We start from the raw sequence: 26,232 nt of genomic DNA, 5'->3' as shown, positions 1-26,232 counted from the left end.
TCTTACTTCAGTGGTTGGCAAATTATTGGAAAGTTCTCTGAGAGATAGGATTTATGACCACTTGGATAGGTACAGTTTGATTCGTGATAGTCAGCATGGATTTGTGAGGGGTAGATCATGCCTCACAAACCTTATTGAATTCTTTGAAGAGGTAACCAAACACGTGGATGAAAGTAGAGCAGTGGATGTGGTATACATGGATTTAAGTAAGGCGTTTGATAAGATTCCCCATGGTAGGCTCATGCAGAATCTAAGGAGGCATGGGATAGGGGGAAATGTGGCAGATTTGATTGAGAATTGGTTGACCCTGAGAAGACAAAGGGTGGGAGTGAACGGAAAATATTCAACATGGTGCTCAGTTACGAGTGGTGTACCATAAGGATCTGTCCTGGGTTCTCTTCTATTTGTGATTTTTGTAAATGATTTGGATGTAGGAGTGGAAGGGTGGATTAGTAAATTTGCGGACGATATGAAGGTAGGTCGAGTTGTGAATAGTGTGGAAGGCTGTTCTAGGTTACATAGGGACATTGATAGGATGTAGAGCTGGGCTGATAAGTGGCAGATGGAGCTTAATCTTGAAAAGTGTGAGGTGATCCATTTTGGAAGGACAAATTTGAAAGCAGAATACAGGGTTAACGGAAAGATTCTCGACAGTGTGGAGGAGCAGAGGAATCTTGGGGGTCACGTCTGCAGTTCCCTGAAAGCTGCCACCCAGGTGGATACGGAGTTGTTAAGAAGGTGTATAGTGTGTTAGCTTTCATTAATAGAGGGATTGAGTTCAAGAGCCGTGAAATTATGCTCCAGCTATACAAAAGCCTGGTTCGGCAACATCTGGAGTATTGTGTCCAGTTCTGGTCTACTTCTCATTACAGGAAACATGTGGAAGCGTTGGAAAAGGTGCAGAGGAGATTTACCAGGATGTTGCCTGGAATGGAGGGAAAATCTTATGAGGAAAGGCTGAGAGAGCTCGGGCTTTTCTTTTTAGAACGATGAAGGATGAGAGGTGACTTGATAGAGGTGTACAAAATGATCAGAGGTGTAGATAGAGTAGACAGCCAGAGACATTTTCTTCGGGTGGAGGTAGCTATTACGTGGGGACATAGTTTTAAAGTGAGTGGAGGTAGATATAGGGGAAATGTCAGAGGTCGGTTCTTTACTCAGAGAATGGTCGGGGCGTGGAATGCATTGCTGGAGAGGGTAGTCGAGTCGGCCTCATTAGGGGGCATTTCAGCGGCTATTAGATTGGCATATGGATGATAGTATAATGTAGGGGTGGAGTTTAGATAGACCTTAGGTTTACTGTAAAAGTTCGGCACAACATCGTGGGCTGAAGGGCCTGTTCTATGCTGTCCTGCTCTATATTCTACGTTCTATGTTCTAAAACCAGGGCCAGTTTCATTGGAACATCTCTTGTTGCAACAGTCCAGATTCTCAACTTCTACTCGACTGACTTTATTTCTCCCAATATCTTTTAAGAAAGAATATAAGATTCTTTATGCAAAACCAAATTGCTGCAGATACCAGAAATATTCTCTTCTCAATTAACAAAGTTTCTGAGGTCTGCAGCTAACACAGAAAAATTATATCAGGGAAACGTTCGTTGTCTATTCTGTCTTTCTGCAAGGAAAATGTCAACTAGGTCCATTTACAGGTCCTGTCCACTTTTAAATATAAACAAAAGCTATCTTCTCCAGATAATTGAGATAACAAGGTATACAGATGGATGAACACAGCAGGACAGGCAGCATTAGAGGAACAGGAAAGCTGAGGTTTCGTGTCTGGTCCCGTCTTCCGAAATGTGGTGGGGGAAGGGGACTCAAATAAATAGGGGGGAGGCGATGATGGAAGGTGTCTAAAGGAGCAGATAGGTGGAGAGAAGACGGACAGGTCAAGGAGGCGGGGACGGAGCCAGTAAAGGTGAGTGCAGGTGGGGAGTTGGGATGGGGTTTGGTCAGTCGAGGAAAGGCGGACAGGTTAAGGAGTCGGGGCTGAGGCTGGTAGGTAGGAGTTGGGGGTGGAGTTTGGTCAGTAAGGTGGGAGGAGCGGATAGGTGGGAGAAAAGATGGACATGTCAAGGAGGCAGGACGAGCTGGGCTGGTTTTGGGATGAGGTCGGTTGTTTGGAGATTTTGAAGCTTGTGAAGCTCACTTTGAGACCATTGGGCTGCAGGGTTCCTGAGTGAAATATGAGGTGCTGTTCCTGCAGCCTTCGGGTGCCATCGTTGTGGCACTGGAGGAGGCCCAGGATGGACATGCCGTCCAAGGAGTTGGAGGGAGAATTGAAGTGGTTCACGACTGGGAGGTGCAGTCATTTGTCACGAACCGAGCGTAGGTATTCCACAAAGCGGTCTCCAAACCTTCACTTGGTTTCCCCGATGTAGAGGAGGCCACATCGGGAACAGAGGATAAAATATACCATATTAGCAGATGTGCAAGTGAACATCTGTTTAATGAGGAAGGTTTTCTTGGGGCCTGTGATGGGGCTGAGGTGGGAGGTGTAGGGTCAGGTGTAGCACTTCCTGCCATTGCAGGCAAAAGTGCCGGGGGTGGTGGGACGAGTGAGGTGTGTGGAGCAGACGAGGGTGTCACAGAGACAGCAGTCCCTCCGGAGGAAGATAAGAGTTGGGAGGGAAAAGTGTCCTTGATAGTGGGGTCAGGTTGCAGGTGGTGGAACTGACGGAGGATGTTGCGTTGAATCCGGAGGTTGGTAGGGTGGTATGTGAGGACGAGGGGGATTCTGTCTTTGTTGTTAATGCGAGAACGGGGTGTGAGGGCTGAGTTGCAGGAAACACGAGAGATGCTTTTGAGGGCGTTTTTGAGTTCGGCTAAGCGGATAAGGGTGTCAGCGAAGGGGGACTGGTTGGGCCTGCGGGAGACGAAGAAGTGGAGGGCTGCTTAGCCGATCTCGTCCTCACCCTTAACAACCTCTCCCTCAACTCCTCCCACTTCCTCCAGATAAAGAGGGTGGCCATGGCTACCCGCATGGCCCCATGGTTCCAAGCTATGCCTGCCTCTTTGTAGGATACGTGGAACAGTCCCTCTTCTGCAGCTACACTGGCCGCATCCCCCACTTCTTCCTCCATTACATCAATGACTGTATTGCCGCCGCCTCGTGCTCCCACGAGGGGATCGAACATTTCATCCACTTTACTAACACCTTCCACCCCAACCTTAAGTTCACCTGGACCATCTCCAATACCTCCATCTCCTTCCCGGACCTCTCTGTTTCTATCTCTGGCAATATCTATTTCAAGACTAACGACTCCCACAGCTACCTGGAATACACCTCCTCTCACCGAACTTCCTGCAAGAATGCCATCCCCTCTTCCCAATTGCTTCGCTTCTGCCGCATCTGCTCCCGAGATGAGGCACACCAGATTATTTCCAAGATATTATGTACTCGGCAATCTACATATGTCCATGATCACGCATTTCTATGCAATTCTTCCACATGTGACAACACAGTTTTCCAACAATGCATGTATGCTATTCACCTCAACGACTGCTGATTTTCAATTCTAATGTCTCCTTGAAGAGGAATTTTCTGTGGAATTTGAATTAGATTGATTATATAGAACTCACATGTTATTTTCGATGCAGGTCTCCCTGGAATGTAGCAACATGCTTTCTACGTAAATTTTTACATCATTTCATAATATTAAATGCACTGATCAATGCTCAATTAGGCTATCTATAGCAAAGAAAAGAAACCACCGACTATTGATTTATTTTTCTTGTTTATAGAGTCCCTCAGTGCTGTAGCGATTTAAGCAGATAGAGACATAGAATTATACAGATATACAGCATTGAAATAGGCCCTTCAGCCCAAGTTTTACGTGTTGATCAGGTTTCCTTAAAATGAACTAATCCCATTTTCTGTGTTTGGTTCATATCGATCGAAACATTTCCTATCCATGTGCGTGTCCACGTGTTTTAAATAGCGTAATTACACCTGCCTCGACAACTTCATCTGGCAGCTCATTCCATATAAGCACCACTCTCTGTGTGAGGAGAAAAAGTCCCACAGTTATCTTTTATATATTTCCCCTTTCACCTTAAATCTATGCCCATTAATTTTGGACCCCGCTATACTCCGGAGAAAAGATTGACCATTTACCTTATCTATGCACCTCATGATTTTATTGATTTTTATAAGGTCACCCTTCACCCTTCTACCCTCCAGAGAAAAAAAAATGTCATAGCCTATCCAGCATCTCCTTATAACTCCAGCCTTCCAGTTTTGGTAACATCTTGTTCATCATTGTTGTTGCATTTGAATAACATTCCTTCTATAGCAGAGTGCCTAGAATTGTAAACAGTAGTCCTAATGCGGCCTTACCAATGTATGGACCAGACCAAACCCCATCAAAGTGCACTAAAAAGATAGACTATACCCTAACATTTTTCTTAAATTTTAAAGGCAAGTGGCAGGCGTAAGTAAAAACAAAATTCCCAATGTCTCACAAGCTGTTCACCTTATTGGATTCAAATAGACAATTCGCACCCCTGTCATAAAAGCTCTCTTTAAAGAAAGAAGTCCAGTACAACTTATACCTCTTAAAGCCATAGTATCGTTAAATCAACGTCTTTTACAGCTGTATTATGATGTACCAGATCCTTTCCTCAATGCCGTAACAGATGAATGCATGCTTGCTAAAAACGTTCTTCGCTACCCTGCCTGTGATCTCACTTTCAAGGAACTCTGTATTTGCTTAAATGAGGTGTACAGCTGGATGAACACAGCAGGTCAAGCAAGGTCAAGATGCTGCTTGGCCTGCTGTGTTCATCCAGCTCTACACCTTGTTATCTCAGATTCTCCAGCATTGGCAGTTCCTACTATCTCTGTATTTGCTTCCCTAGTTCTCTCTGTTCGGCAACAGTCTGCAGTGTCTGATCATTAACTGTGTAGGTATTTGTCCTTGTTTGTCTTATCAAAATGCAACAGCTTGCTTTTATTTGATTTAAACTCCATGTGCTATTACTTCGCTCACAGGCTTTTTGATCAAGATGCAGGTGTACTACTGGATAATTTTCTTCACTGTCCACCATAGCACCAATTCTTCTGCCATCCACAATTTTACGAAGAATATCGAGTATATCTGCATTCAAATCATTCACATAAATGATGAACGACAGTTGACCCAGCACTGATCCTTTTGGCATGTTGCTGGTCACAACCCTCCACTCTGAAAACCAGCACAGCACTAGCACCCTCTGTATCCAGCTGTTCTCGCTCCACCTGAATTCCATGTTAGCTAACCTTCCTAACCAGTCTACCATGTTCTGCTTTATCGAAGACCTTGTTAAAGTCCATGTAGACAACGTCTACTGCATTACCCTTACCTATCTTCTTGGTTATTTCTTCAAAAAATGCAATCAAATTTGTGAGACACGATTTCCTCTGCACAAAACCACATTGACTATCCCTATTCGCTCCCTAATTACACTTTTGCCCTTAATATACAGTAGAACTTTAAAGTTTTGGCAACGAAGCAGTCATGCAAAGACTAGAACAAACTACCCTCCCCCACATTCAACCTATACTGTGGATCCAGTAGACGACAAATTTGTCATTATTAAACGCAACAAATTAGAAGCAACCGACTACCTCTTCAACAGCGTATTCACAGGGATCAAATTCACTCGGGAAGCAGAAAACAACAAATAACTTACGTTTCTGTATGTCAAAGTAGAACGATTGACAAACGGGGAGTTCCAAACCTCAGTATACAGAAAAAGAAACAAACTATTCAGATCAAATCCTCAACTTCCACAGCAACCACCCCAACCCCCACAAACAAAGCTGCATTAGGACACTATTCAAACGAGCCAGGACATACTGCAACACTCCAGAAATATGCCGGGAAGAGGAAAAACACTCATGCAAGATCCTTACTTTAAACGGATATCCCCACAACTTCATCCATAGATGCCTACAAAACAGATAATAACAGGAGGACTCAGTATGACCTAACACACTGGCCACATTGCCCTAAACCAAGAACATATCGGAACTGACAAGACTCCTAAGATCACCAGGAATCATGGTGGTCCACAAGCTTACAGCGACTCTACAACAAACACTTACAAGGATTAAAAACCCAATTCCCACAACATGCAGAACCAACGTGGTTTACAAAATACCATGCAACGACTGCCACAAACATTACATCAGACAGACAGGAAGGAAACTAGCCATTAGAATACATGAACATCAGCTAGCAGCAAAACGGCACAACAAACTCCCTTTAATATTGGTACATTCAGACAATGAAGGCCATCAACTTAACTGGGACAAAGTAAACATAGTGGCCCAGGCCAATATAAACACGTACAGGAATTCCTTGTGGCATGGCTCTCCACCCACACTTAAATCAACAAACATATAGAATTGCAACCCATATACAAACCCGTACAGATCAAAACCGGAAATGACAGTAGGCACCACAACAGATCAGACAGTAAAAATTCCAAGCGGAGTAGAATAACATCGCTTCATTGGCGGCTCCACTGATGATATCACCTGGCATGGTGACGAAACGTCTAAACAAAAACAAGCCAGTTCGGTGAGCAAGTCAACAACCTCTTACTGAAGAACTTCTTTAGATTCTCCTTTAACTTATCTGACAAAGCTATCTAATATTCTTTTCTTTTTACTTTCTGATTTCCCACTAAAATGTACTCTTACACCCTGTAAAGCCTTTAACCCGTAAAGGGGTTAATTTGACCCTAGCTACCGATTCCTGACATATGCCTCCTTATTTTTCTTGACCAAAACACCAATATCTCCTGTCATCCAGTATTCCCGACTCCTTCCAGCCTTGCCATTCAGACTAGCAGGAACATGCTGGCCTTATTGTCAATTTTGAATGTCGCCACTTGCCAGACATCCCTTTACCTGCAAACAGTCCTCCCCAATCAACTTTTGAAAGTTCCTGTCGAATACAATTAAAGTTCATCTTTCTCCAATTTAGAACATCAACTGCTGATTTAACTGCTGATGTACATGTGTTGTGTAGATGTGTTGATCTTTATCCTCACTTACAACAATGCACATCAGTTCCATAATTTTGCACTGCTATTTGTTCAAAACAGCACACCAATTGCTTTCAGATTATAGTTATATTTATTTAGAACAACAAACCCATGACATTACAAATTATGCTTGACTCAAATTGTAAATGTTTATTTGAATTATTGTAAAAATTATTTGCATTGCACATTTTTCAGTGAGTTTTTGAAGTCACACAATCATATCTAAGCAGTAAAGAAAATAGGAACATTATGATATCGAATGATCTTTTAAAATATCTTCGTTTATGGGAAGATGCTGGGAGTACTGGAATTTATTACCCATTAATAACTGTCCTGGAGAATTTTTCGCTGTATCAGTACCATCTACTGTGCATCTGTTGTCACTAAAACACTGTTATGTGATGGTTAAGGGTCAATTTAGTGATACTTCATAAATGACAGTTGTGTACTTCAGAAGGAATCATTTGACTTATTTAAAACTAGTTAGTTCAACTTCCATTTTGGGCATATTATTCAAATGAATTCTTGAGGGCAGCTTAAAACTTTATTTTAGGAATGTTGGAATAATCTGGAAAAATATGCATCAATTTGTTAACGACTCACTCTTGCTTAACTTAATGAAAAGTTATGAGGAAGTGAAAATTTGCTATGAGGCTTTTTCTTGAGATGTTGTCTGTGTGATTTTAATTATAACTCATGGACAGTTCAAACTGGGACACAGATCGTTGACGAAGATTCAGTTGAAGAGGCTGTTGAAATTGGGATCTGAAATTTTCTTATTTTCAAAAAGAAATCACCATTGCAAATTAAATTGCTTCATGTTTAATGTCAATGGGGTCCTCAGGGTTAAAGCTTCATTAATTGCTTTTAGAAATATTTGTTACTTTCTCTAGATTCAATTAAGAGGGAATAAGAATGTACATTGAAGCTATAATGGGAATGAACGCTGACATTGATAATTTGTGTAATGACATATAGGAGAAGTTATTGATTGCCTGTGTGATAGAAATTGAAAAGTTTGCATAAATCCAGAAATGGTGCACACTATTCTGGATCGTGAAACTGCGTGTGTAAATACAGTATAGAAGAAAATTGAAGAATGTGCAGGAACAGAGGTGGGCGTGGGTCACAGCAGATGTTTGGTAGCAGTCTGTCAGTTGGATAAAGTGATTAAAATGCCAGATTACACAATCAAATATTAAGTAACGTATAAAATTAAAAATCGAACGCCCTATTATCGACAACAATCATGCGGTAGCTTCATGCTTATGTATAGCACTAGTCATCCAAATAATAAATTGAGTTTGGAGTGTTGAACACATATAAGGGTGACTGAGAAGGCATACTAATTCACAATAGTTTCGAATATCATTCGTGTCCAGAAGGGAAATGGATTCAAGGCCAGATGAGATTTTCTCCACTGATGGAGCAAGCGGGATGGGGTTCAGGGGTGGGAAGAAAGTTAGTTTTCTCTTTTCCTTCTTCTCTTATATTACAAGGAAAGGAAGTCAGTTGTCGTTGGTATGGTGCAGAGAAACCATCCGTTGTTGCAGGTAGAAATGGAAAACATATATAGCATGAAGAAACATTTTATAGTTTTGGTTTGTAAGTCTTGGGAGAACAAAAGATGGAGAGGTACTTAATTGTCATTCATGCAATTGTGCTGTGTTGTGATGTGGTAAATTTGATCAACATATTCAACATACCAGTGTGGTTGAGACAGTAAGTTTAAGCTTAAAAATAGGTTGAATGATTTGGATGGTGCAACAGTAAAGAATTTTATCCGATGATGGTCAGGACCTAGGCCTCAATTCCTAAAACGCTTATGGTGGCATATAAATTAATGGGGTGACATCTTGAATAAAAGTATCACGTAAGGTGACAGATCCAGCACAGGGATTTTGACAATGGCTTGGTTACATACTGCTCATGCACATATACATCTAAATACTTCCTTCTCTTTTCCATCAGAACTTCGGATCTTCAATAAATGTCAAGTGAGCGTAGACAGTCTAAGGAGGAAAATGGAGAGCATTGTGATTTTAGAATCTCCAGGGTAGTATTTGTGTATTTAATCCTTAGTTCTAACCAACTAATCAATCAAATCATACCCAATCTGTATAGCGGTATGTATACAACTATTTCCAATGGAAAGACGACATTATAAAAATGTAATCAGAGATAATCGGAACTGCAGATGCTCGTGAATCCGAGACAACAAGGTGCATGGCTGGATGAACACAGCAGGCCAAGCAGCATCATAGGAGCAGAGAGGCTGACGTTTCGGGCCTAGACCCTTCATCAGAAAAGGCCTTCATCAGAAAATATTATAAAAATGGAAGTGAGGTGTTTCCTGATTTCCACCTCTAAAAGTGTGTCGTGTTGTTCATAAAATCATAGAATTGCGCAGTACAAGAAATGGCCTTTAAGCTTATCAAATCTGTACCGTCAAAACTCCACTAGTTCTTCTTTAGTCCCACTTGGCCCACATACTTGGATATGATTACGTTCAAAGTGTTCATCCAAGTACTTTTAAAGCTTATACGTTTACCTGCCTCAGCATCCATCACCACCTCCAGCCCCCACCCCAGGCAGAGCAGTCCTTAAGCCAGTGTTCTTTGGGTGTTGTTTACACCCCTCCTCAAATCCATTCTAAATTCCCTGCTTTTCACATTAAAGTGCACCGTTTTTCTTTTGATCCTTCAACTCAGGAGAATGTCTGCCTTCTATCCATCTTACCTATACCCCTCCTAATCAGGCATATCTCTGTCAGGTCTACCCTCAAATCATGTGCTGCAAACAGCAACAACAACAACAAAAATCCAGTGTCTCTTTATAGCTAAATTTTCAAATCCAGGGAACATCCTGGGGAATCCTAACTACACCTCCTCGCATCCTTCCGAAAACCAGAACACAATGCCCCAGCTGTGCCACAAACAAGGTTCAGCACAGCTGTAAAAATATGCCTGCTCTTATAATGTATGCCACGACTGATAATCGTAAGTGTCTTTATGAGTTCATAACTGCAGTAGTAACCTATCATGCTAGGTTCAGGGATCAGTGGAGAAGCACACCTACATCTTTCTGTTCATCTAAGCTTCAGCGTGTGATTCAATGAGTACTCATTCAATGAGTACTCCCTTGTTCTGTTACTCCTTCCAAAGTATATCAGCTCACATTTATCAGGGTTAAATTCCAGCTGCCACTGATCTGCTGTTCTGACCAATCCATTCACATCCTCCTGTAACCTAACTGATTCTTCCTCACTGTCAACCACCTGGCCAATTTTTGTGTATGAAGTTATTTTCAGTTCCGCAATCACTAAGGCTTCTCATTTATATCGTTTATATATACACATCACAAACAAGAAAGGACCCAGACTGATTGCTGTGTCATGCAATTGAGCACGGACATTCAGTCACATTAACAACCATCTATCACCAGTCTGTGTCTCTTCTTTTGGATCCAATTTATAAATTATCCTGGATTACATATAATTTAAACTTATTTATCAATCACATCAACTCCAGAACGTAGAATGCCTACAGTGTGGAAGCAGGCTATTCTGTCAATCGAGTATACACCACTGCTCCAAAGAGCATCGCACCCAAACCTACCCCTCTCCCTATCCCTGTATTCCTGCATTTTCCATGGATAATCCACCTAACCGACAGGTTCCTCGACACCATGGGTAAATTAGCACGGCCAATCCACCGTAACATGCACATTTTTAGACCGTGAATGGAAACTAGAGCACCCAGGAGGAAACCCACGCAGACGCAGGGAGAATGTGTAGGCCGCAGTGCTAACCAATGAGCCACCATGTCACCCTAACATTTGTGACTGAGTTTCACAGTGCTGTATCCTTGGCCCAACTGACTTCAACTTCTTCATCAATGACTTTATGCCCATCATGAAGTCAGAAGTCAGAATATTTGCTAATGTAATAACAAGGTTCCACAATATTTGTGACTCCTCAGATACTGATGTTGTCCATGACCACATGTAACAAATCTCAGATAATATCTATGCTTGGGTGCAAAATTGACAAGTAACAATCATGCCACAATTTTCTGGCATTAATCATCTTCAGAAAGAAAAAAAAACTCTCTTCGAGATTCATACCTTCACCATCACTGAACACCCACTATCATCATCCTGGGAATTTCAAATGACAAGAAAATGAACTGGACTTCTCATATATTTACTGTGCTGAAAGATTAAGTCATAAACCAGGCATCAATACATTCAGTAATTCGCGTCCTATTGAGCAAAGCCAGTGCATTATCTACAAGACACAATTTAAGAGTGCGATGGAATACTCCCAATGCGCTGAAATGGGTAATGTTCCAACAATGCATAAAGAACTCGTCACCATCCTGCCAAACCATCCCACATCATAGGCACCAGAACCACATACAAACAGTTTCTACGAAAGAAACAAGAGTGTAAGACCATAATAAATAGGAATAAGAGTAGGCCATTCAGATGCTGGAATGTGCTGCGCCAGTCAATAGGAATTTGGCTGAACAGACATTCCTGATATTCATAACAAGGTGTCGAGCTGGATGAACACAACAGGCCAAGCAGCATCAGAGGAGCAGGAAAGCTGACATTTCGGCTCTGGACCCTTCTTCACCTTGTTATCTCAGATTCTCCAGCATTGGCAGTTCCTAATATCTCTGATATACATATTTCCGTGTTTTTGCAATAACCTTGAATTTCCCGTCTGATTAAGAATTTATCTTTCTAAGCCCTAAACATGCAAACAGACTCTGCCTCCACAGCTTTATATGGCAAAGTGTTCCAAAATATCATACCACAGGAAAAAACAAAAACAAAATTCGTCTTCATTTAGTTCTGAAATGGGCAACCCATGTTCTGAGACTATCCTCTCTGCTCCTAGATGCTTCCTTGAGCTCAGCGTTCTTCTCAACATTTACCACATCAAGCTTCCAATTCTGTGTCTCACTGCTCAGTAACAACAGTGTGTTCTATCAACAAAGAAGGGCTACAACAAAAAATCACCAAAGCACTTCATGTTGCATCTTCCAAACGCGTAACTGCTACCATCTAGAAGGAAACGGGTAGCAGAAACATGGAAACGCTGTTACTTGCTATTTCCCCTTCATATCACTAATCATTCATACGTGGAAATATATCACTGTATCTTCAGTGTTGCTAGTTAGAATTGGTGAACTTTCTCCCTAACGATGTGTGGGTTTCTCTCAACGACGTGGGCTTCAGCAGAGTTAGCTTTCTTTCTCCTTCCCTTTTTTTTTGCTTTAGCTGTTTTCCTTTTATTTTCCTTCCCCTCTTTTATCTTTGTTTTCTGTTTTTATAAATCTGGAGAATGGCAGATGAATGTGAAGATTCTGGTTGCAGGCGCAGTGGCAACAACAGAAGGACAAGCCAATCATGGCTCCACCCCAGACTGATATCTCCCAGCAAGAGAGCATCAGGTTCCAGGCTGACTTCCCTGGCCCCAACTCGCAAGCTAGATCAAGGCTCTAGGTCCGCAGGTAGGCCTAGGTGCCTGAAGGAGAAGTGGTGATCTCAGCACAGTGCAGCAGTCTGCTGGAGTAACAGTCTTGTTCCAGCATGGCGGTCTTGTCCTGGCGTGGAGGTATCATCGTCTTATGGAGGTGGTCTTGATCTTTGGTTTCCAGTTATTCGAATTGCCTGGCAGATAGCCTCATCCAGGAGTAGGCGTCTCATACAGGAGTGGCAGTCAAGGTCCTACAGTCTTCTTTGGCGGAGGTTTCTGGCTCAGTACTCCAGCAGCTTAGTGTGCTGTTCTTGTGCCAGAATGGTGGTCTCACCAAGGCTCCGACTTCAGGCTATTCCATCATTCATTAATTGGTTTCTGGCCAGCCCAGGAACTGTTAACTACACTGTAATGAACTTTGTCTAATTTTACATTTTTCTTACTATCTATGCCTTCTGTCACTGATGGAGGTTCTGCGTTGGGGACACTTGCAAAAAATTTTGACGTATTTTTTTCGTATAAAGGTACTTGTGGCAATAAATTTCTATTTCATTCTCTTATATGCTAAATGCTGACTCAGCCAGCGATGCTCACATCACTTGAATGAATTGAAAAAGAAGTGATGGTTAAAAGAAAAGGCTCTTTTGTACTATTCACTTTTAATGCGTCGTGAGGTTGCTGTAGTCTAAAACATTAAAACGTTCATTGAAATAAACCAGAGAAAAGAAATCATGCACTTCCAGGAGAGGGGTGGGGTGGGGGGAAGGGTTGTGTCCTGGTGATATTATCACTGGGCTGTTACTTTGCAAACCGAAGTAATGTCCTGACTGAGTTCAAATCTACCATGGTATAATGTTTAACGTGAATCCAAAAAAAAAAATGGAATAAAGAGTCTAATGATGACCAAACATCCATTTCCAATTGTTAGGAAACACCCTTTGCTTCACTTCAAGAATTGAAGTGGAAGATACGCACTTGTCTGTATCAGTGTTGTTGAGGTGGAAGTGATCGACAGCTTCAAGTTCCTGGGAATAAACCTCACCAGGAATCTATTCTGGTCCATTCACATTGCTTCAGTCAAGAAAGCACGCCAGAAGGCTAAGGAAATTCAGCATGTCAACTATGACATCTATTAATTTGAATAAATGCACCATTGAGAGCATTCTATCCAGATCTTTCGCAGCCTGGCATGGCAACTGCTTCGTCTAAGAACACAAGAAATTACATCAAGTTGTGAACACAGGCAGACCATCACAAAAACAATCCTTCTTTCCATTGACTCCATTTCCACTTCCTGTTACCTCGAGAAAATAGCTAACACACTCAAACAGCCCTCCAATCCCTGGTTTCACTCTCGTCCATATGCTTCCGTGGACAGAATATGCAAAAGTTTGGAAACATGTGCCAACAGATTTAACAAACCTTCTTTTTCTCTTTTATCAGACTTAAGAACGGACTTCTCAAATCTTAGAGTTGATCTGTCTCTGCACCTTCTCTGTCGCTGGAACACTATATTCTGAATCCTGTTCTATTATGCTACTGCACTTATGAAAGGTACGATTTGTCTGGTGAGCACTCAAAAACAAAACAAATCACTCTACCTCAGTACAAGTGAAAATAATAAATCAAATTAAATCAAGTGATAATGCCCTTTAGGTAAGAAAACTGTCATCTATAACTGACAGCCTGCTTGTGATTCCCAACCTATGGCAATGTAATTGACACTTAACTGCCCTCTGGTATTCTGTGAATGAATATTAATAATAATAAAAAGAACATGAGAAATAAATATATTAAGCACTTACCTCCTGTGTTTGCCCACGTGGTCGCACATCAGTTTTCCAGTTTCCTGCTACAAAGACAAAGTTAATAAGTCATAAAGTATCATCTCCGTCAGGTTAACTAAGGTGCAGCAATTACATAGCACAATAATGCAAAGACAGGGATATAGATCCCAATGGATTTCCACCAGGAAAAACATTCCATACCTGAATGCCGATTCCTGAATCCCCATCCCGTTATAATAGTCAGTACAAGAAGGAGGAAGATTATCGCTAACAAACTCCCGTAAATCTTGAAAAGACAAACAGGATGTAGTGCTTCTGAAGAAAAAAAAAGAGATTACTTGAAAATATATAATCTGCATCAATTTCCAATTATAGAAAACTAATAGAAACACACCAAAACCAACAAACATATTTGGGGATGGGGAGTAATGTGGTAGCCCGGTGAAAAAAAAAAACATGTAGAATGATGGAAAGCACTCACGTGAGTGTACGGTGTGTGTGTATGTGTGTGTGCGTATGTGTCAGAGAGAGGGACGACTAACATATGCAAATGCAATAAGATTTGAGAATGCAACAACATTTCTTTGACATGTAGAGCAGAGAATGACGTTCTATTATTTTCTATGTGCTCGTGGTTCCTTGTTATATGAATCCTAATTTTATCCCTTTACTAGAATTTATCCTCAGTTGCCTGTATCTATTCGTGTCAAATCCAAATTCCCCTTTGCCTCCAAGAGTGGTAAATCTCAACATTTTTTTCCAAATGCAGCAATATGCAGTTATCCCAATTCTATACGTTCAGTCTCAGATTTAACTTCTCTCGCATAATTCCTCGCATCTTTTTCAGAACATACCCTATTGTTTGTATATACTGACTTGCATGACTAGACATCATTGATTGCTGGAATTTCGAACAAATATCGTCTACTTTAAACTTTACCTATACAATTGTTTGAAATGTCAATAAGAGAAAGTTTAAAGGAGATGTTCAAGATGTTCAAAGTGACTTTTTTTTTCACAGACGGTGGTAAATGACTGGAATGATCCGCCAGCGGAGACAGACAATATCAACACTTAAGATAAAATTAGACAGGCACATATGGGATACGGATAATATACAGCAGATGGGATTAGGTTGGAATGGTATCATGTAGGCACATATCGTGTGCTGTACTGTTCTAAGTTCACGACATTGAAGACGGCTTCAGTTTCACAAATTAGTGTTCGTTCTCCTTAACAAGCTGCACCTTCTCATTTATAGTTCTCAAAACTTCCAGGAAATTACAGATCTGTAAGCCTCACATCCGTGGTAGGCAAGTTATTGGTAAAGATTTACATGGAGAAGATCTATACACATTTAGAAACAAATCTACTTATTAGCGATAGGCAGCATGTTTTTGAGTGAGGGAGGTTGTGCCTTGCTAACTTGAGTTTTTTGTGGAGGTGACAAAGATGTTTGTTGAGGGAAAAGCTGTTGATGTTGTCTACATTGACTTTAGTAAAGCCTTCGACAAGGCCCGTCATGGAAGAATGATACAAAAGGTGAAGTCACAGGGTATCAGGGGTAGCTGGCAAGATGGATACAGAACTGGATTAGTCATAGTGGACAGCGTGTAATAGTGGAGGGATGCTTTTCTGAATGGTGAGCTGTGACTAATGGTGTTCTACAGGGGTCAGTGCAGGGGCCTCTGCGGTTGTTGGTCTTCATAAATGATTTAGAAGAAAACGTGGCTGGTCTAATTATTAAGTTTTTGGGCGATACAAAAGGTTGTGGAGTTGCGGATAGTGATGAGGATTGTCAAAGGATACAACAGAATATAGATGATTTGGAGGCATGGGCAGAAATTGGCCGATAGAGTTTAATTCAGATAAACGTGGGGTGATGAATTCAAGTACAGTTGAAAATTATGCAGTGAATGGCAGAACCCTTAGTAACATTGATATGTAGAGGAATCTGGGTGTATAGGTTCGCAGATCTGACTTGATTTTGACTTGATAGAGGTGTACAAAATAATCAGAGGTATAGATAGCGTAGACAGCCAGAGACTTTTTCCTAGGATGGAGGTAGCTTTTAGAGGGGACATAGTTTAAAAGTGAAAGGAGGTAGATATCGGGGAGACGTCAAAGGTAGGCTCTTTACTCAGAGAGTGGTAGGGGCGTGGAATGCATTGCCGGAGAGTGTAGTGGAGTCGGCCTCATTAGGGGCATTTAAGCAGCTATTAGATAGGCCTATGGATGATAGTATAAGGTAGCGGTGGAGGTTGGATAGACCTTAGGTTTCGGGTGAAAGTTTGGCACAACATCGTGGGCCGAAGGGCCTGTACTGTGCTGTACTGTTCTATTTTCTATGATCACAGATGGCAGAACAGATAGACAGGATCGTAAAAATGCTTATGGTATGATTGCCCTTATTGGACGGGGAATTGAGGCAAAAGATAGACAAGTAGTGTCCATCTTTATAGTACTTTAGTTTGGCCACACTTGGAATATTGATTACAGTTTTGGTCACCACACTACCAGAAGGAAGCCTGGGGAGGGCGGCTGTGGGGAGGTTTACAGAAACGATTTACCAGTATGTTGCCTGGAATAGGGTATGTTACCTATGAAGTAAGATTATATAGACTGTGCTTGTTTTCAGTGGAATGCGGGAGGTTGAAGGGCGACCTGATAGAAGTTTATAAGATTACTAGAGGACACACTACTAGAGGACACGGCCTCAAGGTTCGTGGGGGATGGTGCGGTGTTGAAGTTTAAAATTCGTGTGCCAGGCAGGTTTTTCACACAAAGGGTAGTCAGTGCATGGAACGCACTGCCAGACACAATAGTAGCTTGACAAAAAAAAAAATCACCTGGACGAATACTTGAATGGGCAGAGAAATTAGGATCTTGTAATTGAAGACAGTTTTAGTAGGGACAGGCAATCTGTGTCAGTGTAGGCTTGGAGGGACGCAGGACCTATTTTGGCGCTGTATTGTTCTTTGTTCTAGTTTAGAATTAATAAGCATTTTCCAGCATTCACTACAGGCTTACTGGGCTATGGCCACTTAGCATTTTTTTTCCCCTCATTTCTCATTCCATTTTTGTTTAGGCATATGAAGGAGCTTGCATTAAGCCTTGAACTACCTCATCCAAGTGAATAGCAATAAAGTTGATTTGCCTGTATATATTAACAAATGACTGCAAGAAAAGTCACTCGCATTGATGTGAACATTAAGGTCAAATAATGTCAAAGAAAAAAATTCATTATATGAAGGACAGCATTGCAATTAAAGGAAGTGGAGTCTCCCGAATTAACATTGATGTCATAAAAATTGGAATACCATGGATGTCTCTGTACTTAGTTTTGCAAAAGATTGATATATCCTGCGGAAAGTAAGATAACAATTTTTGAGGATGATCCTGGAATATAATGGTGCGTCACTCAGAAAAGATTGTGAAAACATAAACTTCTTGCTTTTGAAAGGAAAAGTGTTGGTCTGGCAGAGACTTTAAGGCTTTAATCAAACAGAATTAGATAAGAATTTTCCAATACTGAGGCAAAACTAATCTAATAGCTACAATGATAATAGTTTCACCAATACGTTCATTTGGAATTTGCGGTGAACTTTTGTGTTCCGTTAAGCTATACATATTGAAACCACGATCAAAAAGATGATCTGGGATGTGCTGTATTTAGACAGTTTATGGTTGAAGGAATGCTAGCGTAATAATTCCTTGACAAAATTCAGGGGAAAGGGATATGAAGATATACATATTGATTACGTTTATTAAGTTTGGGAGGGATATGGGAAAATCTACATTTACCTACTGAGCTAAATAATCCTTTAATGAGTTACAAATTCCTTGAAACACAAATAGTATTGAGACGCAGTAAGACGAAAGTCACAAAATGAAAATTGCATGTCCGAATCCCATTCAACAAAATTTAAAAGTGCAAAAGATGGGGTCAATGATGTAGAAAATACAACATCAGAACCATGAGCAGCATGAAAGTCATAAACTGTAAGATAATTAAACCTGAACACAAGCAAGGAAACTTTTGGAATATAACGTTTTATATTGCTAATAATACACATGGGCATTATGACAAAAAGTAAAGTGACATTCAATAGTTACCTTTCTTTTGTGAAACACTTTCACTGGTAAGAATTTCCTTCGAGTTGTTTTGAGCTGAGCAACCATGTACAACACCATGCTTCCAAACTTCTATTGGGACTCTTATATGGCTCATGATGCTGTATGCCCCAGTGGCGTCCATTGTCCATGTAACCATCCAAACCACAGCATTCCATGTGGAAGTATTCCAATGGATGTCGAGCGTTTTGGATTTGACATTTTTAACTAAGCAAATCAATGGGACAACTTCCATCTGAAAAATGTCATTCCTTGGTGGGGATAACATCAGTGTGTTTGATGGACCTGATGAGATTGGGAGGAATGTTAAAATTAATATTCGACTATTATTCGTGGGTCTATGCTAGACTATCAGATTGGGTTTTATTTCTTACCCGCTATGAGCAATTTCGAGCCATTTCCAAAAACGAGGGGCGTTCCATAAGATTTTCTAGCTGCACAGTAATACAGACCTGAGTCATTCCTTTGAGCATTCTCAATCACAAGAGAATAAATAGATGCTTCGTTATTAATTTCTCCTGAATATCTTTGTTGTTTGGGGAAGTTATTTCTCACAGTATAAACGAACTGTAGATGTTCTCGCAGATGCTGTTTGTACCAGAGAACAGCTCCGCTCGCAAGCCAACCTGTGTGGCAACGCAGTTTAATGGTACTTCCAACAGAATCACTCTGGATTGGTGGGGTCTGCGGGAAGACTGTCTGGGAGGCAATAACTGAGAAAAAAGAAACACATATCATACGAACTCTGAAAAGACACAGAAAATAAAAACAATAACTATAGCAGCATCCAGCTGTAAACTGAGGGAAGCACCGTCAAAGATTACCGGTCATACTGTGAGATTCTTCAACATGGTGAGAGACAGAAAAGGAGAAAGAAAAAAGGAAAGAAAGAGAGAAAGGAAGAAAGGAAGGAAGGAAGATAAATGAAAATAAATAAAAAAAAGAAAGAATGGAAAAAGAAAGTTAAATGAAGAATGACCGTTTACATTTAATCTAAGAAACACAGCAGACAAACCCGCTCAAAGGATAAGACCACAAAAGACCCTGACATTAAATTGAGATAAGCAGTTTTCGTTATTTCGGGGTGGCAATTATGAGCAAAGAACTGTCCAGTTGCCAATAACACGACAGACCATGTTTTCCCATTATTGCTCAGGATCAGTAGAAATTTGTTCCATTTTGATTGTCCTTGATAATTTAGTTCTTCAATATTGTAAAATGTTAAACATCAATATTCTCTTCACCCAATTTGCCAGCAATATACGATGGGAGAATGAAAATCGAACCTGAAAAAAGATGGGCCACCGCACATAGAGTGAAGATATTCATTTTCAGTTGTTGAGGTTGTTGCTGTCAGCTTCACAATAACTATGTGCTTTTGTGAATTTCATTCAGGAGATACTAACTTTTGAAATTATTTGTCACTTTTAAAAATAGCTGCATGGAAATTGCAATACAGTGCAAATGATCGCTTTTGGTTTCCTGTTTACGCGTTATGTCCACACACAGATATACCTGCAAAGGCCAATAGAGAGAAAAAAGTCTCAATATGTTTAGAAGGCGGTTTGCGGTCCAACATAAGAATGAAAATGTTGCATAATGCTGATTTTAAAATTTTAAGTACTTTATTTCGTTTTATGAGCGAGCGTAGTTTGATTTTGAGGTTTGCTTGCTCTAGAAATACAGTCACCAATTACAGCAGCAAAATTGTACAAAAAAAGTTAAAGGTTTCACAACTGCTTTCCATGAAATACCCTAATCTGCATCTACCATGCGTGTTTTGGCGTCGCCTCATAGCATATCAAATCAAAGTTAGTGGGTGGATGTCTGGCTTTTGATGCAGAAGGTCAAAGTTTCATACACCTTTACAGACACCAAAATTTCCTGAAAACATTGTTAGTGTCAGTACTGCAGGGACAATGTACATTTCAGGTTACATTTTTTTGGATGAGGCATTACAAGGAGACATCATCTTATACTTTCAGGTTGTTACAAAATGCCACAAAACATTACATTCTCCAAGTGCACGTGAATTGTCCCAAGTGTTTGTACAAAAGTATTCCATCTCACATTGTCATCATTAAACTCTTGATTATTCACGAATTACTGTTTTATCCAAATTGCGTGCAAAAATGTGCTTGTCAATTTATCGTATTCGGGGGTAATGCCATTTCAATGCCATCATTGGCTGCATGACGCTTTGTCTTGGCCATGATACACAAATCAAAATTTTAATTAATTAGCCTCCATGTTTTCCACTGGCCTGTAGTTAAGCATTGACTCTAATGCTTCCCCAGGTGATCATCATTTCACATGCAACTATTCTCGCTGCACATCTCTCCTTAGTTATATGCTGGTGCTCAAGGATCCTGAATTTTCTCAACTCTCTGCTTAGCTATGTGTTTAGAATATAGTCACATATCCTTTCACTGAGTGTTTTGCAACGGTTTCCTGCCCTTTCAAGTGGAATTAATAAAACTAGCTGCTCTGAATAAGAAAAGTTATCCTTCAATATATATTTATTTACATTTTGGTACAGATCATTGAAGTAGTTCAATTGATTTATGGTATATTTCAACACATGAGCGGGACTGTTCAAATTTGCACGTAATTACAATGTTCCATGTTTAAAAGGGAAGAATGACATTGTTTCTAATAATGCTTAAATTCACTGATTAATAGATGCCTCTTACATTCTAAAAGAAAGCGCAAACATATGTGAGCATTCAAGTTCGTATAAAAGGAACTACTTGAGTTTTTTTTTAATGCTTTTATATGATGTGGACATCACTCGTGAGTATGTTGCTAAACCAGTGAAGATGCCACCTACAGTTCATGAAGAGGTCAGATTAATGTTCTGGGAACAAGATATACAAAGTGCATTGTGGCTGATGTAATGCAAAAATATCATGAATCAATGACATAGCATGCTGGAAATCAACAACACCTCCAATCCCCCATGTCTATTCCTGTAATGATCACAGCAGTAAATGTTTTAAAAAGAAATGTGCAAAGTCCCAAATTGCCTGATGTTCTTAGAAAGTACACAATGTTTCTCCATTTAACTGAGTCACAATTTATTACAATTGATTCAAATCTAGCAAATCATAAACAGTAAAATAAAATGAAGTAAACTGTACAATTCAAAAGTCAAAACACCTTCTAACAACATTCTATCTCGCTTCTTACGCAGACGTAGGCAAACTGAAGGAAAAAAAAACTCATGGCATGGGCAAAGAGAAAACAGAAGGAAAACTACACATACTGACTGTGTCTGCTGCAAGATTGGTTCTTGCTCATTGAATAGTTTCTCCTCTAAGTTCATTTTTCTATATAGTTCTCCAGTTTGGAATTGGTGCAGGGTATTTGTGTCACTTATTGAACGTCTCTGACATTTTTAATTCAAAGTCAAAATTGCTTTTAAACAAAAAAAAACCCTGCAGTTGCTGGAATCCAAAGGAGACAACGGTGAACTGGAAGAACACAGCAAGCCAGACACCATCAGGAGGAAAGGAGAAGTCAATGTTTCGGTTATTACTTTTCTTCAGGACAGATGTGGGGTTAGGGGGAGCTGTAGAGAAAGACAGAGGAGAGTGGGTTGAGGCAATGGTATGGTGGTGATAGTTGGATACCAGTAGTCGGTACGACCTGATTTGTCAATAGGAGGGATGAATCCGTTTGGTAGCTGGAAGGCAGGATGAGTAAGTAGAAAGAAAGGGAGGAGGTGGGGCTGGAAAGGGAGCCGGGAGATGTGTGGGAAGCCTTTTTGAAATTAGGGAACTCAGTGTTAAATCCTTCAGGCTGTGGAGTGCCCAGGCGCTTGATAAGGTGTTGTTCCTCAAATTCGTGACCTGATTCACTGAGACACTAGAGGAGGCTGAGGATAGATATGTTGGAGGGGGAGTGGGGGGCTACTGTATTTTTGGTCTCAGTGATGTAGAGTAGACCACATCGGGAACACCAGATGCAGAAGATTAGGTTGGAAAACATGCAGCTGAAACTCTGTCTCAACTGCAAGGACTGTTTAGGACCCTGGATGGAGGCGAGGGAGGTGTTGTGCGGGCTGCAGTTACAGGGGAATGTAGCAGGGTACGTGGAGTGGTTGATGGGGAACGTGGCGCAAACTAAGGTGTGTCTTTGAGAAAAGCAGAGAATAGTGAGGAGTGGAAGATGTTCTGTGTGGCGGGATCTAAGTTGACTTGAGGGAAGTGTTTGAGAATGTTAAGTTGGATGTGGAGGCTGTTGGGGTGGAAAGTGAGGACCAGGAGGACCCTATCTATACTGTATTTGGAGGGTGGGGTTGGAGCTGTGGAGCGGGGAGTGGAGGAAGTCGGCTGCAGGGCTGTCTGGATGACAGAGAGGGAGAAGAATGTTGATTTTAATAGGAGGGCATCCAGGATGCTTGGGAGTCGAACGTCTCTTCATCAGAGCAGATGCAATGGAGACGGTGGAGTTGGGACAACGGGATGGAGATTTTGCAGGATACAGGTGGGAGAAGGTTTATTCCAGGTAAGTATTGGAGTCTATAGGTTTATAGTAAATGATGGTCCACAAGCTATCGCCGGAAATGGAAGCAAAAAGGTCAAGAAAGGGGTGGGAGATGTCTGAGATGGACCAAGTGAATTTGAGGGCAGGTTTGAAGTTGTTAGTGGAGTCAGTAAACTGCTCCAATTCAGTCTGGGTGGAGGATGTGACACCAATGTAGTCATTGATGTAACGGTGGAAGAGTTATGGAACAGTGTACGTACGGAAGAGGGACTGTTTGACATAACCGAGGAAGAGGCAGGTGAGCATAGATCCTCGCGAGTGTCCCTGGCCACCCAATGGATTTGTAGTAAGTGAGAAGAATTGAAGGAAAGTTATTGAGGGTGAGGACTAATTCAGCGAGGTGGAGGTTTGTTTTGGTGGTAGGTTGTCTGGGTGAATCTGTTGGAGACGGAAAACTGAGGGTCTATAAGCTGTCCTTGTGGGGCATGGACATGTATACGGATTACATGTCCAAAGTAAAACTGAAGCACTGGGGACCAGGGAACTGGAAGTTTCTGAAGAGGTGGAGGGCATGGTTTGTGTCTCGAGATTGTTTATATTCCGTTTTAAAGTTGATCAATGTAGAGACAAAGTTTTTGGCTAAATGCAGGTCTACTTCTATGTCTTCTGGTCTGGTTTGCTAATCTCTCTCGGGCTGACAGCCCAAGGTGTTCAACTGAATGACAATCAATCACTTTGTTGTTGGCATGCTGAGGACCTTTGTCATTTATCACTGGTCTTCAGTTCACAAACAATTCAGGTACACTTGTAAACAGCCCTTCGGGTCCAATTCACCTATACGTGCACTGATCTGACATGGAGGCAAACAGAGTTCAAAAATTGTATCATATTCCTTACTTTTAAGGAAAGCGACCATCCTTATAAAACCCTGTGTTTCAAAGTGACTTCAGTCTACAGTCTCAAAATGCAAAAACAATCAAAGACTTTGAAGATTACAATAATATTTATATGAAATTGCCAATTAATTTAACGACACAACAAACAGTTTGTAGAGGTATATGTGAATAAGACATATGGTTTCTTCAAAGAAGTAGAGAAACAAAAGAAAAAGGAACAAGCATGTCCATATTTGCAGCAACGATAAATTCTGTAGGATTCCAAAAGCTCTTCATCCTTAATGCTAAAAGTCCACTTCCCCTCCATGTCTGGGATTGAAGAATCCAGATATCAATGCACTGTTTTACACTTACCTCGTGTTTTCCTGCAAATTATACTTTCAATCTTATTTTCCCTTTTTGGATTGAAAGTAGAAAAGCGAATTGCTATGAAATAAGTTTTTAGGTGCCTTGTACCACTTTCACCTTGTAACACTCCTATCTGCAAAGCTTTTCTATTGATCAGCTTTTCCAGACAATTTAATGCAACATTTTATCTATTTGTCAGGTAAACTATGCCAATGAACGTGGCTGGTGAGTTACACTTTAAAGCAGATCTGCTGTCAAGGTTTGTGCCCAGACTCACAAAGAGTTTGTAGGTTATTTAAGTTTTCCCATGTGGCATATCTCTCCCGATGTTCGCAAGCACAAAGTGAAGTCATATTTAATTTTGCTGTAATTCATATAATCCAAATAATAATCAACCAGACCAATTTACACGCATTTTAAATGAGAGAGCATGTCTGCATATATTCTAAAAGGAAAGACCGGGTGAAAACAAACAAAAAAAGGCAGTATGGTATTTATTTCACGTCTTATACATATAATAGACGTGGCATACTGACAACACCACCTGGAACACAGAAATTAGAGCAGTTCAGCACAGGAACAGGCTCTTCAGCATACCGTTGTCTGTACTGACCATGATGGCGTTCTAAACTGATCCCATAACCGGGCATATGATCCATGTCCCGACATTCCCCGCCTGTTCATGTATCTATCCAAATGCCTCTTAAACATTGTCATCGAATCTGCTTCTACCACCACCTTGGCAGTATTCTCCAGGTACCTATCACCCTCTGTAAAAAAAAATCACTGGCCTCACACAACTCCTTTAATCTTTTCCTGCCTCATCTTAAACCTATTGCCCCAAGAGTTTGGCATTTAAATACTGGGGCAAAACACGCCAATTATCCATCTTAGCCTTTCAAAATTTCATGTAATTTGAGCAAATCGCGCCTTAACCTCCGAAGCTTAATTTCATCCAACCTCCTGTGAAAGTGAACACACTGCAATAAATGCAACATCCTTGTGAACCTCATGTGCACCCTCTCCAAAGAATCCACATCATTCCTATAGCGTGACAACTGGAACACCACACAACACTCTAAACATGATGTAATTAATGATTAGACAGTTGCAGTATGACTTGCCAACTTTCATAGTCTTATCCTGACCGATGAAGGTAATCATGCCACATACCTTCTTTAAAAACTGGAAGAACAGTGGATGCTACTAGTCAGGAGCAAAAACAGAAGTTGCTGGGTAATCTCAGCACGTCTGGCAGCATCTGTGAAGAAAAAACTCAGAGTTACTATTTCGGATCCAGTGACTTGTGGTGACTCCTTGGGCTAGGGGCATGATTCTCGCTTAGGGTGTTGTACCGGGTTGATATGTGAGATGCTCCGGGTTCAAATCCAAAACGAGCCCCAATCTGTTTCAGGCAGCATGGTGGCTCAGTGGTTACCATTGCTGTCTCATAGTGCCAGGGACCTGGGTTCAATTCCAGCCTCGGGCGACTGTCTGTGTGGCGTTTGTACATTCTCCCCGTGCCTGTGTGGGTTTCCTCCGGGTGCTTCGGTTTCCTCCCACAGTCCAAAGATGTGCAGGGTAGGTGGATTGGCCATGCTCAATTGCCCATAGTGCCCAAGGATGTTTAGGTTAGGTGGGTTAGACATGGGAAATGCCGGGGTGGAGCGGTAGGTCTGGGTGGGATGCTCTTTAGAGGGGCAAGGTGGACTTGTTGGGCCGAATGGCCTGTTTCTACGGTGTAGGAATTCTATGACTCTTCCTCGGAACTGAGGAAGGGTCACTGTACCAGAAACGTTCACTCTGATTTTTACAGATGCTGCCAGACTTTCTGATCTTTTACAGCAACTTTTGTTTTACTTCCACATATCTTCTTTACCCATTATCCCCACCTGTGTTGTCACTTTCAGGGAGGTATGAACTTACATACAAAGATCCATATGTATATCAATGCTCCAAAGGGTTGTGATATTCATTGTATGCTTTCCTCTTTTATTTTACCTTTCAAAATAAATAAATTCATACTTATCTGGGTTAAAGTCCATCTGCCATTTCTC

The 26,232-nt window shown here is 41.0% G+C and overlaps 1 protein-coding gene across 1 annotated transcript; it reads right to left on the bottom strand.

Annotated features, from left to right (window-relative positions):
• Positions 1-8,744: 8,744 nt before the first annotated feature.
• Positions 8,745-18,965, bottom strand: LOC109919209 (the record flags this gene model as incomplete). The annotated part of the gene is made up of 5 exons (XM_048620279.1): positions 8,745-9,046; positions 14,328-14,374; positions 14,511-14,624; positions 18,426-18,728; positions 18,818-18,965. Coding segments are annotated over 5 exons (657 nt in total), but the record flags the coding sequence as incomplete, so codon positions are not given.
• Between the last annotated feature and the right edge of the window lie 7,267 nt (positions 18,966-26,232).

The sequence above is a fragment of the Rhincodon typus genome, chromosome 46 (genome assembly GCF_021869965.1).
Source record: "Rhincodon typus isolate 14 chromosome 46, sRhiTyp1.1, whole genome shotgun sequence".
Lineage (NCBI taxonomy): Eukaryota > Metazoa > Chordata > Chondrichthyes > Orectolobiformes > Rhincodontidae > Rhincodon > Rhincodon typus.
This window is presented reverse-complemented; position numbering and strand designations above follow the sequence as displayed.